The sequence below is a fragment of the Leptinotarsa decemlineata genome, unplaced genomic scaffold, assembly GCF_025532065.1.
Source record: "Leptinotarsa decemlineata unplaced genomic scaffold, Ldec_3_MD MMD2_tig00026282_RagTag_RagTag, whole genome shotgun sequence".
Lineage (NCBI taxonomy): Eukaryota > Metazoa > Arthropoda > Insecta > Coleoptera > Chrysomelidae > Leptinotarsa > Leptinotarsa decemlineata.
The window spans coordinates 13,115,066-13,128,900 of record NW_027412668.1 but is presented as its reverse complement, the minus strand read 5'-3'; the positions used below and the strand labels follow the sequence as shown (position 1 = coordinate 13,128,900).

The window sequence follows — 13,835 nt, the reverse complement described above, 5'->3', positions numbered from 1 at the left end:
GGAAAATAGTCAGTTCACCGGGTGCTATCGAGTGAGACTGTGTAAGAATATGCAACGCGTTGTGTTCAACAAATCACGCCATCTATCCATAACTTTTGTAGTTAACAGAGGTACTTGTAGTAGGCACACATTTCAACTAACGGTGTTGAGCCACGTGTCCACGGGAGGGGAAAACATACTCACTGGTGGACAAGGCCTGAGAGCGATACGATACCATCTGAGAGTAACTCGCAGCGACTTGTCTCGCACGTGGATATGGAACGTTTCGTCTCTCTATAGTTAGCTCGCAGAAGTCGAAGTAATTTCGTATAGTTGAGAGTGCTCGCAAGATTTTGACAATAACGAAAGAGTGGACTAAAGAAGGAGTTTTTGATTTAATATAGTGCTACGAGGAAAATAAAATTTTATGGGATACTCATTCCATTGAATATAGAAACCGGGAAAAAAAAACAGAAAATTCTAAAAGAATATCTGTTCAATTTGCATGCACTATAGCAGAAATCCAAAGAAAACTACATAATTTAAGAAATCAGGTGAGTTTGTATGTGGTAGTTTCTGTTGAAATTATTCACCTTTGAATTATTTTATATAGGTATCCCAGGAATTGAAGAAAATTAAAAAGAAGAAAAGTGGAGTAGCTACGGATTTAAATTATATTACTAACTGGCATTACTTTACTGCTCTCAAGTTTTTGATTCCTACATTGGCGCCAAACCAAACTGAGTCAAATAGAAGTGAGACTAAATCATCCTTTGACACGTCTGTTCCGCCATTGGAAATTTCTCAGTCACCAGTGCAGTCGTCGCAGTTCATTCATTTAGTAAGTGAAACATAGTATTAATCATTTAGTAGGTGAAACACATTATTCATCTAATTAATATTTATTATAATTTTCTCATCTAGTTATGTACAGATTCAAAAGTTCGTCTTTCATATACTCTTAAATTTTTTTATATTGCCAATGTACTTCGCCCATAGGACTCATCAAATATTCTTTGAATTCATCTCACACTCCCTTCTGAGAAAGTGTATAATTATTACGTTTTCCTTTTTGTAACGAAAATAATGAGCTATTTGGAATTTCATCTCTCCAGGAGCCAGGTAGTATATATATTATGCGTTTCTGCCTCCTCTGTATCTAATAATCCTTGATGCACATAATTTCCTTTCAAACTTGTTTCTGACAATAAATAGTTATTTAGTGCGCATAATGCTTGTACAACTCGTATAATAACTATATCTGGAGCAAGCGCAATAGGTTTACGCAAAACTCGAAATTTATTGGCCATTATTCCAAATACATTTTCAATTATACGTCAAGCTCTTGATAATCTATAATTAAAAATACGATTAGGAGCTGGTTGATTCTGAAAAGGATATGGTTTCAAAATATAAGGTTTCATAGCGAAAACATCATCAGCGACAAAACAGAATGGAACAGGTTTATCTCTACCGGGAAGAGGGGATGGATCGGGTAATTCAATACTTTCATCTTCGAGACCATGACTCAAAGACCAATTTTGGAATACTCCTCCTCCATCAGAAATTATTCCGTTACAACCTATATCAAAGTATATTAAATTATAATCTGCGTCAGCAACGGCCAATAGTACAATACTATATGTACCCTTGTAAAGTAATGACTGCCAGAGTTATGTGGATTTTATATAGAAACATGTTTTCCATCAACCGCTCCTACACAGTGAGGAAAATTCCATCGTTAGTCGAATGAGTTAGCTATACTCAACCATTCATTTTTTGTGTTCGGAAACTGAAACAAAAATTAAATAATGTTCAGGTTTTTAATTATTGTGCTTTGTTTCAGATTGAATCACAATTTATTTAAGAGAAAAATGATGGGGTGACAAAAAATAATAACGTAAGAAGTAATAAGAAACAGAATAAACGGAAGCGTGACCTAAATGAGATCGATGACCAACTATTTCGTTTTGCCATCCAAACTCTTCAAAAGCCACCAGATGAAGATTAGTCTTTCGGGCAATATGTTGCCATGGAATTGAAAGAAATAAAAAGTCACTTTTACAAAAGAAAACTCAAAAGTGAAATTAGAAAAGTTGTTGCTCGTATCGTGGATGAATACGATATGCAAGTATTTTCATCTACAGCCTCATCTTCATCTAGACCACTGCCATCTCCGGCTTACACTGAAATATTTTCACCAAATCAAGATAGTTCTTCACGTGCAGATTTATTCCATACTTTTACGGAATTGTGAATAAGAATTTTTCGATTAAACTTTCTGAATTAAACATGCCTACTTTCAAATAAGGTTCCTTCAAAACTTCGTAGATAGCCAATGTTACTTCTTGCACAATCCTGCCAATTGTACAGACTGGAATTTGAAATAAGTATTGAATACTGCTGTAAGAATCGCCTACAAATGAATTAATTGTGTTTATATTTCATTTTTACCAAGAATCGATGTCTCAGTACTTACCTGATGCCAGAAATCGGAGAGTGACCATAACACGTTCATATACAGGTATTGCTAAGCGCATTGTTGTATCTTGTTTAATAATTTTAGGCCCAACTGAATTTATTATAAATTGTACTTCAACTGCACTCATGCGTACAAAATTTCGAAATTGCTGGACATCTTCAATCTGGAGCTCGGCTGTTAATGTTGAAGAGGCCCCGTAACTAGTTCTACGTTGAATCCAAGACAACCCAGCACTTTTTTTTCACTTTCGCAGTTTCTTTCTTCTTTTTATAAATAATAATCAGAGCTGCAAGTTTTTCTAAGTTCATCCTGAGAGGATCTCGCACAAGTTCATCAAGTACTAGTGGACACGACTCTGAGAGTACATTCGCGAGAACTAGCAGGCGACTGCTCTCAAGGTGCTGTCTGATAGCAAAAATTCCTTCGAGTGCTCTCAAATGGACAAACACCTGAGAGCTGATATCGCGAGTTACTCTCAGAAAAACTCTTCCGTGGACACGTAGCTTTACACATGTTGATAAATAGAACAAGAATCGTTTCCGAATTGTGCGCTCAGCGTCTTTGTGAATGGAATGCCGAAAAGTACATTGAATATCTATTGCATGAGGATCAAGTAAGACGGATATCTCATGAGGATCAAAAGTAAGAGTGTTTGCGTCAATGTATTTTTACATGAAGAGGGATAACTAATTGCTCACAAAACAATACTATGAATAGAAGAATATGATTGTATTTTAAAAATGGGCCGATCCCGGCGGTACTGCAATACCGGGCCAACCCGCGACGGAGGTGGAGCAAGCCCCTTAACCCTCCATCAAGTTCCAAAAATAAGTTTAATATACTGGCCCCGCATGCGGGGCGTATCAGATATTAAGCTGATAAGAACAGATACTACACTTTGATCTTAGCCAAGGGCCGAGAAGCGATAAGGAAAATAGTCAGTTCACCGGGTGCTATCGAGTGAGACTGTGTAAGAATATGCAACGCGTTGCGTTCAACAAATCACGCCATCTACCCATAACTTTTGTAGTTAACAGAGATACTTTTAGTAGTCACACCTTTCAACGAACGGTGTGGTTAAGTGGAAGAGCAATTGAATGATGACTTGTCATCATGTAAATTGAACTTCGCCTTTTATCTTCATATAATAAATGAACTGTTCCTGATTAATTTGCTTTAAATGTATTAGAAAATAATAAAGACGATATTAATGAATGGAACAAGAATTGTTTCCGAATTGTGCGCTCAGCGTCTTTGTGAATGGAATGCCGAAAAGTACATTGAATATCTATTTCATGAGGATCAAGTAAGACGGATATCTCATAATACCTGTTCACAGAACAATACAATGAATAGATTTATGTTTGTATTTTTAAAAAATGGGCCGATCCCGGCGGTACTGCAATACCGGGCCAACCCGCGACGGAGGTGGAGCAAGCCCCTTAACCCTCCATCAAGTTCCAAAAATAAGTTTAATATACTGGCCCCGCATGCGGGGCGTATCAGATATTAAGCTGATAAGAACAGATACTACACTTTGATCTTAGCCAAGGGCCGAGAAGCGATAAAGAATATAGTCAGTTCACCGGGTGCTATCGAGTGAGACTGTGTAAGAATGTGCAACGCGTTGCGTTCAACAAATCACGCCATCTACCCATAACTTTTGTAGTTAACAGAGGTACTTTTAGTAGTCACACCTTTCAACGAACGGTGTGGTTAAGTGGAAGAGCAATTGAATGATGACTTGTCATCATGTAAATTGAACTTCACCTTTTATCTTCATATAATAAATGAACTGTTCCTGATTAATTTGCTTTAAATGTATTAGAAAATAATAAAGACGATATTAATGTTGATGAATGGAACAAGAATTGTTTCCGAATTGTGCGCTCAGCGTCTTTGTGAATGGAATTCCGAAAAGTACATTGGATATCTATTTCTTGAGGATCAAGTAAGACGGATATCTCATAATACCTGTTCACAGAACAAAACTATGAATAGATTATGTTTGTATTTAAAAAAAATGGGCCGATCCCGGCGGTACTGCAATACCGGGCCAACCCGCGACGGAGGTGGAGCAAGCCCCTTAACCCTCCATCAACTTCCAAAAATAAGTTTAATATACTGGCCCCGCATGCGGGGCGTATCAGATATTAAGCTGATAAGAACAGATACTACACTTTGATCTTAGCCAAGGGCCGAGAAGCGATAAAGAAAATAGTCAGTTCACCGGGTGCTATCGAGTGAGACTGTGTAAGAATATGCAACGCGTTGCGTTCAACAAATCACGCCATCTACCCATAACTTTTGTAGTTAACAGAGGTACTTGTAGTAGTCACACCTTTCAACGAACGGTGTGGTTAAGTGGAAGAGCAATTAAATGATGACTTGTCATCATGTAAATTGAACTTCGCCTTTTATCTTCATATAATAAATGAACTGTTCCTGATTAATTTGCTTTAAATGTATTAGAAAATAATAAAGACGATATTAATGTTGATGAATGGAACAAGAATTGTGCGCTCAGCGTCTTTGTGAATGGAATTCCGAAAAGTACATTGGATATCTATTTCATGAGGATCAAGTAAGACGGATATCTCATAATACCTGTTCACAGAACAATACTATGAATAGATCAAGTTTGTATTTAAAAAAAATGGGCCGATCCCGGCGGTACTGCAATACCGGGCCAACCCGCGACGGAGGTGGAGCAAGCCCCTTAACCCTCCATCAAGTTCCAAAAATAAGTTTAATATACTGGCCCCGCATGCGGGGCGTATCAGATATTAAGCTGATAAGAACAGATACTACACTTTGATCTTAGCCAAGGGCCGAGAACCCTCCTATTCCCCCGCAGCTGGCTCAGCACGTGGAATATTCAAAATTCATTTTCTATTGCACATCTACAACATAAAACGAACGAACATACAAAATTTCAGCCTCCGAAAATATAGTGGTACTGAGAAACAGTGATGAAGAGGTAATTGTCTTATGTAAACGCTCCTTTTTTATTCCCAAGGGGAGCGCCTCAGGTTGAATATTTAAAAATCATTTCTTATTGCACATCTGCAACATAAAAGAAACCTAAGTACATACAAAATTTCAGCTTTCGAAAATATAGCAGTACGCAGAAACAGTGATGAAGAGGTAATTTTCATATGTTAACGAGTCCCTTTTATCCCCAGGGGGAACGCCCCTGTTAGAATAATTAAAAATATTTTCTTATTGCACATCTGCAATATAAAAGAAACTCAAAAACAAAATTTTAGCCTCCAAAAGGTAATTTTCATATGTAAACGCACCTTTTTACCCCCAAGGGCGGCTCCCCAGCTGGAATATTTGAAAATCCTTTCTCAATGCACATTTAAGACCTAAGAAGCATCTATATACCAAATTTCAGGTTTCTAGGATCAGTACGGAGAAACAGAGATGGAAGAATGAGTGTTAATGACTGACTTTCGCCGTTTTGAGTATAGATGATCGTATTAACCTAACAAGGGTAGCTAAGTTTTAATGAAAAATTAGATTATTGCTGAAAATAATTGTATACCATATGATTTTTTATGTTTGAAATCACCATCAGATTGAAAGAATATGAATGCAATTTATAAAAAATTAGAAGTAATTTCTTGTATGTTCATGAGCTATAAAATAAAACTGTAAAAATAAGTGAAATATTTTTAAATTTCGTAAAACATGGTATAATTACAATAACATATTTACAATTACAATGAAATTTTTGGGAAAGAAAGTTTTTGGCTTTCTACAACTCCATCTTGATACAAAAAATGTGGGAATCTTCCAAAGAAAGGTAGGAAGTAATCAATTTTAAAATAAGTAACTCTATACATGGATGTGTAGATCATGCAAAGAAGTCACTCTAGAAAATATAACTCCCTGTTATAATCTATATGCACTTTCGAATCACAGTGGATCTACCTACAGCGGACATTATACAGCATTCTGCAGAGCAGACATCTTTATACTGGCACGTGGTACGAATACAATGATTCACACGTGTCACCAATTTCACCAAAATCGATTGTGAGTGGAGACGCATACATCCTCTTTTTTGAAAAGGAGGAAACGAGTTCGCACCTTTGAGCGTTTTGAAAAGTTATTTTTGAACTATTTATTTTAATGTTATAAGGAATTACATGTTATTGTATACCTTTCAATATATACAATAAAATATTTACAATTACAATAAAATATTTGTATGTATGTAGTATGTTTTATGAATCTTTTAATTTATACAAAATCTTTATACTGGCACGTGGTACGAATACAATGATTCACACGTGTCACCAATTTCACCAAAATCGATTGTGAGTGGAGACGCATACATCCTCTTTTTTGAAAAGGAGGAAACGAGTTCGCACCTTTGAGCGTTTTGAAAAGTTATTTTTGAACTATTTATTTTAATGTTATAAGGAATTACATGTTATTGTATACCTTTCAATATATACAATAAAATATTTACAATTACAATAAAATATTTGTATGTATGTAGTATGTTTTATGAATCTTTTAATTTATACAAAAAATCTGTTTGCTCCATAGTGTTTTCATAAAAAAGCAAGTTTAGGCATCACTCTGTATGCTATTCTTCCCAAAGAAAGATAACCAATTGAAATTAAAATTACCACCTACGGTACATCCCGTATATTATTGTATTTGTCAGTATGAGTCAAGATTACAGTGACATTAGTAATAATCTAGTTTCTCAAAATTTTGTAAACAAAAACCAAACGATATTTCATAACACAAATTTACATTTTTTCCGCTCAAGCTGGTTCATGAGTTTGCCACCACACTATTTATAGCAGTTTCAATTTATATAGTCAAACTCGCACTGCTTCTCAAACAATGGCGCTGAAGGTTGAAATTGGTTTCTGTTGAGAGATGGCAGCACTTCCACTGTACTAAAGTGACTTCACAAGAAACATTCAAATATATTTGTAAATCAAACTATCGGCAAGATCATACTTCACAGGATCATTTCTGTAGTAGATCTTCGCATACTCTCTACTCAAATGTAGAGTTGTCGCAACCATGATGACGAGTTGTAACCTTGTGTCCTGAGCGTGAGGCAGATAATATGCATATATTTGTATGCATTTTGTCATCGATGATCGTTCACTCACTGGATACATCCAGTGAGAATGGATGCAAGGTATTCTGAGTGGTTGCATAATCTAGAAATTGGAAATATAAAATTCACAAATCACCAAGTTTTGTAGTATTATGAATCTTTCATAATACGTTTTTAAACCCGTGAGAAAGTGTGATTTACCAAGCTATTAAAATCCGTCTCATTGTCGAAATTTCTAAGATAGTCTGAAGTCATGTTCAAATTTTATATTTCGATTTAATTTTGAATTGAAACCATTAATTACAAATTTGACTTTATAGACAAATGATTATATAAAGATTTCTATTACACTTAAGATTATATAAAGATTTCTATTAACTCAAATTTGCCTCTATTCTTTCGACATAAATAAATCATAAACTTAAAAAATCCTCACAGAAAATTACTTTGGGGATCATAAAGATATAATCTACATCTACAAAACATACTCTTTTCAAACATAACCAAATATAACACAAAAAAATTAGTCTCATAATTTAAAATTAAGACACTCATTTTATACAACATTTTTTAAAAAAAAACTAGCGATCCGCCCCGGCACTGCACTAGTGCAATTACGATACTGAATATGAATTCACCCACCGGACATTTAAGGACATGGTGAAGATAAAAAGGTAACTATCTTCATTTAAAAACTATTTAAATGAATACAGTTTATTGTATGAACGCGCCTATTTCCCACGCGGCCGCCCCAGTTGGAATATAAAAAAAATTTATGCACATGTACATTATGAAACGAACCTACATACAAAATTTCAGCCTTCGAAAATACAATAAACTATATTAAATAGTTTTTAAATGAAGATAGTTACCTTTTTATCTTCACCATGTCCTTAAATGTCCGGTGGGTGTTCAGTATCGTAATTGCACTAGTGCAGTGCCGGGGCGGATCGCTAATTTTTTTATAAAATGTTGTATTTAATTTTAAATTATGAGACTGATTTTTTTGTGTTATATTTGGTTATGTTTGAAAAGAGTATGTTTTGTAGATGTAGATTATATCTTTATGATCCCCAAAGTAATTTTCTGTGAGGATTTTTTTATACGATGTGTTTATGATTTATTTATGTCGAAAGAATATATCCAGAGGCAAATTTGAGTGTAATAGACATCTTTATATAATCTATATATAGTCTATAAAGTCAAATTGTAATTAATGGATTCAATTTAAAATTATTAAACCAAACATGACTTCAGACTATCTTAGAAATTTCGACAATGAGACGGATTTAATATAGCTTGTAAAATCACACTTTCTCACGGGTTTAAAAACGATAAGATACTTGGTGATTTGTGAATTTTATATTTCCAATTTCTAGATTATGCAACCACTCAGAATACCTTGCATCCATTCTCACTGGATGTATCCAGTGAGTGAACGATCATCGATGACGAATGCATACAAATATATGCATATAATCTGCCTCACGCTCAGGACACAAGGTTACAACTCGTCATCATGGTTGCGACAACTCTACATTTGAGTAGAGAGTATGCGAAGATCTACTACAGAAATGATCCTGTGAAGTATGATCTTGCCGTTAGTTTGATTTCCAAATGTATTTGAATGTTTCTTGTGAAGTCACTTTAGTACAGTGGAAGTGCTGCCATCTCTCAACCGAAACCAATTTCAACCTTCAGCGCCATTGTTTGAGAAGCAGTGCGAGTTTGACTATATAAATTGAAACTGCTATGAATAGTGTGGTGGTAAAATCTTGAACCAGCTTGAGCGGAAAAAATGTAAATTTGTGTTATGAAATATCGTTTGGTTTTTGTTTACAAAATTTTGAGAAACTAGATTATTACTAATGTCACTGTAATCTTGACTCATACTGACAAATACAATAATATACGGGATTACCGTAGGTGGTAATTTTGATTTTCTTTGAAAAAATATCATTCAAACTGATGCCTACCTAAACTTGCTTTTTTTATGAAAACAGTATGAAGCAAACATATTTTTTGTATAAATTAAAAGATTCATAAAACATACTACATACATACAAATATTTTATCATAATTGTAACTATTTCATTGTATGTATTGAAAGGGTATACAATAACATATAATTCATTATAACATTAAAATAAACAGTTCAAAAATAACTTTTCAAAATGCTCAAAGGTGCGAACTCGTTTCCTCCTTTTTATAAAAGAGGATATATGTATCTCCACTCACAAGCGATTTTGGTGAAATTGGTGACACGTGTGAATGATTGTATTCGTACCACGTGCCAGTATAAGGATGTCTGCAGAATGCTGTATGATGTCCGCTGTGGGTAGATCCACTGTGATTCGAAAGTGCATATAGATTATAACAAGGAGTTATATTTTCAGAAGTGACTTCTTTGCATGATCTACACATCCATGTATAGAGTTTCTCATTATAAAATTGATTACTTCCTATCTTTCTTTGGCCAAAAACTTTCTTTCCCAAAAATTTTGTTGTGATTGTAAATATGTTATTGTAATTATACCATGTTTTACGAAATTTAAAAATATTTCACTTATTTTTACAGTTTAGTTTTATAGCTCATGGACATACAATAAATTACTTCTAATTTTTTGTAAATTGCATTTATATTCTTTCAATCTGATGGTGATTTCAAACTTAAAAAATCATGTGGTATACAATTATTTTCACCAATAATCTAATTTTTCATTGAAACTTAGCTACCCTAGTTAGGTTAATACGATCATCTCTACTCACAAACGCGAAAGTCACTCACTAACACTCACTCTTCCATCTCTGTTTCTCCGTACTGATCCTAGAACGCTTAAATTTGGTATATAGGCGCTTCTTAGGTCTTAAATGCGCATTGAGAAAGGATTTTCAAATATTTCAGCTGGGGAGCCCCCCGTGGGGGTAAAAAGGTGTAAAATTTTGTATGTAGGTTTCTGAATATTACTGGAGTTTTCTCCCAACACCAAATCGTTATTTTTAACACCTCGACACGTGTTTCGATCACCAAGTGATCATCTTCAAAGAGGAAGATTAAAACTCAGTTTTAATCTTCGTCTATATAAAAATATAATGACAATTAATAAAAAAAACAAGTTTTTGAAATGCTTTTATTTTTATTTAAAATCCAACTTCCTCACACATTCATACAAAGATGTATGTAGTACACAGATATTGAGTTTGGCAAAACCCCTACTTCCTCATACATAACTTACATAAAATGGCATTTACATATGGACGGTGAAAATAATTTACTTCAAAGCGAATGATGTTGAATAAATATTCCAGATTAGTCTTTTACTTTTGGAAACATCTGCCGAATCAACGCACACAATTATGTTAAAACAATTTTTTGAAAGAATACAATTTTCTACTACATGCAAGCCGAGTTACTTCGACCATCATTCAATTAGGACAATTAAATACAATTCAAATAAATACGTACATAAACTCTCTAAACTTCAATATTTTTCTATGTATATATCAACAATTTTCCACTAGATATATATAGGAACTACAAAACAAGATAATTTTTGGCTTATAACTGATTCCAATACCTCAATTACTGTTTTGCAATAATGTCTGACGTCAGATGCATCAAATATGGAATTCTATTGAGAAAATTATTGTAAGTGTTGACTTTTTATTGATTGTTGTTTGTTAATAGCTAGATTTTAGATGAATACCAGATGTGTTTTTAAACTATTTGCTGAATGTACCATTCTGAAAATCTATTTGATATTACTATTTGACAATTCAATATATATTCGTTTGTAGAAACTAGTAAATTCGATATTTTCGAACATATTGAGACTACGATTGATTTCCTTATTGGTTTTACAACTTTCCACTCAAGACGCCTACTATAGAAAAGGTAACAATAGATAATTTGTAAGGAACAGAGACAATGATAGATTCGTTCAGCCTCAACATTTTTCAACCTTAACCCTAAAAAGATATGTTAATGATATGAGAAATCCTACTAGGTGAAATCGGAATAAATATACAGATGTCATGGATTTCAATTTACAATACTCTGAAAATTGTTTGTGATTTTACAAAAAATGTGAGATATGTTCAAGTACCTTTCGGTGTTAATTTGATTCAAACAATGTAGGAATTTTTTCACGAAAATCGTTCCGAATACAGCATGAATTCTAGATTGAAATTTGCTTATATAGGAAATTGAAGAGTATAATTGGTCAAGTTCTTTGTAAAATCACCATTTCACATCTTAGAGCGTATTTCACTCCTAAATACCTCTCTATCAGTCTTTGAAAATAATATATTTATGAAACCACAGCCTCTTCTATTCAGAAGGCTAGCGTTTGTGCTAAAACTAATCTAAGAGTGAATTGTGAAAAACTCCATGATAATTATAATACCTATAAGTCTGAAAACTGACGATATGTATTAAATGAACGGAAAAAGTGAAAAAAATTACACATCTTCTACTGCCTATTTAATCCAAATCGTCTTGTTTTTCCATTGAATTTTATTCCCCCTTCTATAACAATAATTTATAAAAATACTGATAGCTCTCCATATTCTATTTATACAGAAATTCGAAATTCTAATACAATTCAACAATTACAGTTTATCGTACAAGTAGTTGAAAAAAGCTCAGTGCTAGAATTACGAAAACTGAATTTTGTAATGAAACGGAGGAGGACATCATTCCACATTCTCTTCTGCCATAGTTGGAACAATGGAGCTGAAACAAAAAAAAATCGCATAAATACTAGCAATTCGTTTAGAAAAAATAAATAAAGCCTCAAGCTAGCTTGAGAATTGTCGCATTCATCAATCATAATAATGATCATACCGAATGCCTATATTTAAAAAAAATTCTTCATTCATCACACGCTTTGATAAGCAGGGGTCTTCAATGTTGTTGAAGAAGACCCCATGCGTTGCCGCATCATTAGTGAAGTGATCACTGCAGATTTTATATGGGCCTTTTGCTGGACGGGTTCCAGCTTCAATCTATGAGCTGCACATCCTCTCTTTAGTCCCTACATCGTTCACCTTTGAGATGGATCGTGGCACATTTGTATATACCGAATTTCATACCGATGGCATATGTGTACTCTTCCACCACTCTCAAGGACTGATGAAGATCCTTTTCTAAAGGCATACATTTCAAGATCATCTAAATAAAACAAATGGGTGACCTAATGCCTCCGGTTTACGGGGGGGGGGGCACCCATATACCTTCGAGTATTACTGAACGCAATGGATAATGGAAATAGTTAGATGCAGAAGCGAAGGGAACTAAGGAAATCTTAAAATGCATCACATCTGAAAGTGACCCACCCTGTTTGGACTCTAGCCTGACCAGATGTTATGGTGAAGCGAGTGGTATTAGTTGTTCAAGGCATCTCACTATTTTGTTGGGACCAGCAAGGCATTTGAGAAAATGCAAGATGAGCTCATGCGATGTTGTATCAAATGCCTTGCGGTAATCATCCCAGGCCATAGAAAGGTTATGCTCACATTGTATCGAGTCCTGTTACCGTATCGAGTCGAGTTACACATCTATCGATGAGCAGATTCTCTTGATATCTAGCGACTCCTCTCTTCGACTGTTTCTGCTCATATATCCTTTCGACTACTGTTATGTTATCGGTATGTAATTCTTAGGAATAAACACATCTCCGCTTTTGAGGATGAGAATGGTCCGCCCCTCGCCTAGCCATGAGTTGAAAACTCTGGCCATACGACAGTGTATGCTTGGCAGTTATTTTCCATCAATAAGTATTCTACCCATCTGGGTCGGAAAAGCAAAGTTCTTAAAACCCACAAGGGTTCTTCGACCGTCATCCAGGGATATCGGTTAATGCAGTGCATTAAAGCTGTCAAAGCTCTCTGCTGAAAGCTTCAAACTACGCTAGGGCTGTAGTTGAGTGGCTGCAGGTGTTCAGAAAGATTCCACCTGATCACGAAGAGGCTCTTGAAATACGTGAGATTTCTAGCGGAACCTGAGGTTTTCCGCGATACTTCTCGCTCGCCTCACTAGTAACTTCTTAGCTAATACTAGAATTCGTATCCTATCAAGGCGGTGCTGTTTGGTGGTAAGCGGCACGTCTTGACCCAAAGTGTGATGAATACGTCCTAATTTGGTAGCTATTCGTCTCACTGCAAATGTGAAAGGCCTGTTGGCTACCCTGTTATCCATCGCACATTGGATACGACACGCGTGTTTTCTCGCAAACGTGATCTTAGCCTTCGTCTCGTTTACACGCTGTTCAATCTTCC

At 34.9% G+C, this 13,835-nt stretch overlaps 1 protein-coding gene, 1 long non-coding RNA gene and 6 other non-coding genes across 9 annotated transcripts in view; 2 read left to right on the top strand and 6 right to left on the bottom strand.

The window, feature by feature from the left end:
- The first annotated feature begins 233 nt into the window (after window positions 1-233).
- Window positions 234-2,251, top strand: LOC141484755 (uncharacterized). Its single transcript, XR_012466781.1, has 3 exons — window positions 234-533; window positions 593-820; window positions 1,826-2,251. It is a non-coding gene; the product is annotated as an uncharacterized lncRNA (long non-coding RNA).
- Window positions 2,252-3,196: 945 nt separating this feature from the next.
- On the bottom strand, window positions 3,197-3,388 carry LOC141484762 (U2 spliceosomal RNA). The gene has a single exon (XR_012466788.1). It is a non-coding gene; the product is annotated as a U2 spliceosomal RNA (small nuclear RNA).
- Window positions 3,389-3,835: 447 nt separating this feature from the next.
- On the bottom strand, window positions 3,836-4,027 carry LOC141484761 (U2 spliceosomal RNA). The gene has a single exon (XR_012466787.1). It is a non-coding gene; the product is annotated as a U2 spliceosomal RNA (small nuclear RNA).
- Window positions 4,028-4,479: 452 nt separating this feature from the next.
- LOC111515298 (U2 spliceosomal RNA) lies at window positions 4,480-4,671 on the bottom strand. The gene has a single exon (XR_002723511.1). It is a non-coding gene; the product is annotated as a U2 spliceosomal RNA (small nuclear RNA).
- A 441-nt stretch (window positions 4,672-5,112) lies between these two features.
- Window positions 5,113-5,304, bottom strand: LOC141484758 (U2 spliceosomal RNA). The gene has a single exon (XR_012466784.1). It is a non-coding gene; the product is annotated as a U2 spliceosomal RNA (small nuclear RNA).
- Window positions 5,305-7,440: 2,136 nt separating this feature from the next.
- On the top strand, window positions 7,441-7,651 carry LOC111512053 (small nucleolar RNA U3). The gene has a single exon (XR_002723016.2). It is a non-coding gene; the product is annotated as a small nucleolar RNA U3 (small nucleolar RNA).
- Window positions 7,652-8,943: 1,292 nt separating this feature from the next.
- LOC141484760 (small nucleolar RNA U3) lies at window positions 8,944-9,153 on the bottom strand. The gene has a single exon (XR_012466786.1). It is a non-coding gene; the product is annotated as a small nucleolar RNA U3 (small nucleolar RNA).
- A 1,520-nt stretch (window positions 9,154-10,673) lies between these two features.
- The window catches only part of LOC111512051 (uncharacterized), a 176,056-nt gene continuing 172,894 nt past the window's right edge, over window positions 10,674-13,835 (bottom strand). For both annotated transcript variants that reach the window (XM_074179837.1, XM_074179838.1), the window contains exon 6: window positions 10,674-12,291. In XM_074179837.1, the coding sequence (XP_074035938.1) occupies window positions 12,175-12,291 (117 nt within the window). In that variant the 3' untranslated portion in view covers window positions 10,674-12,174. The remainder of the gene's footprint in view (window positions 12,292-13,835) is intronic.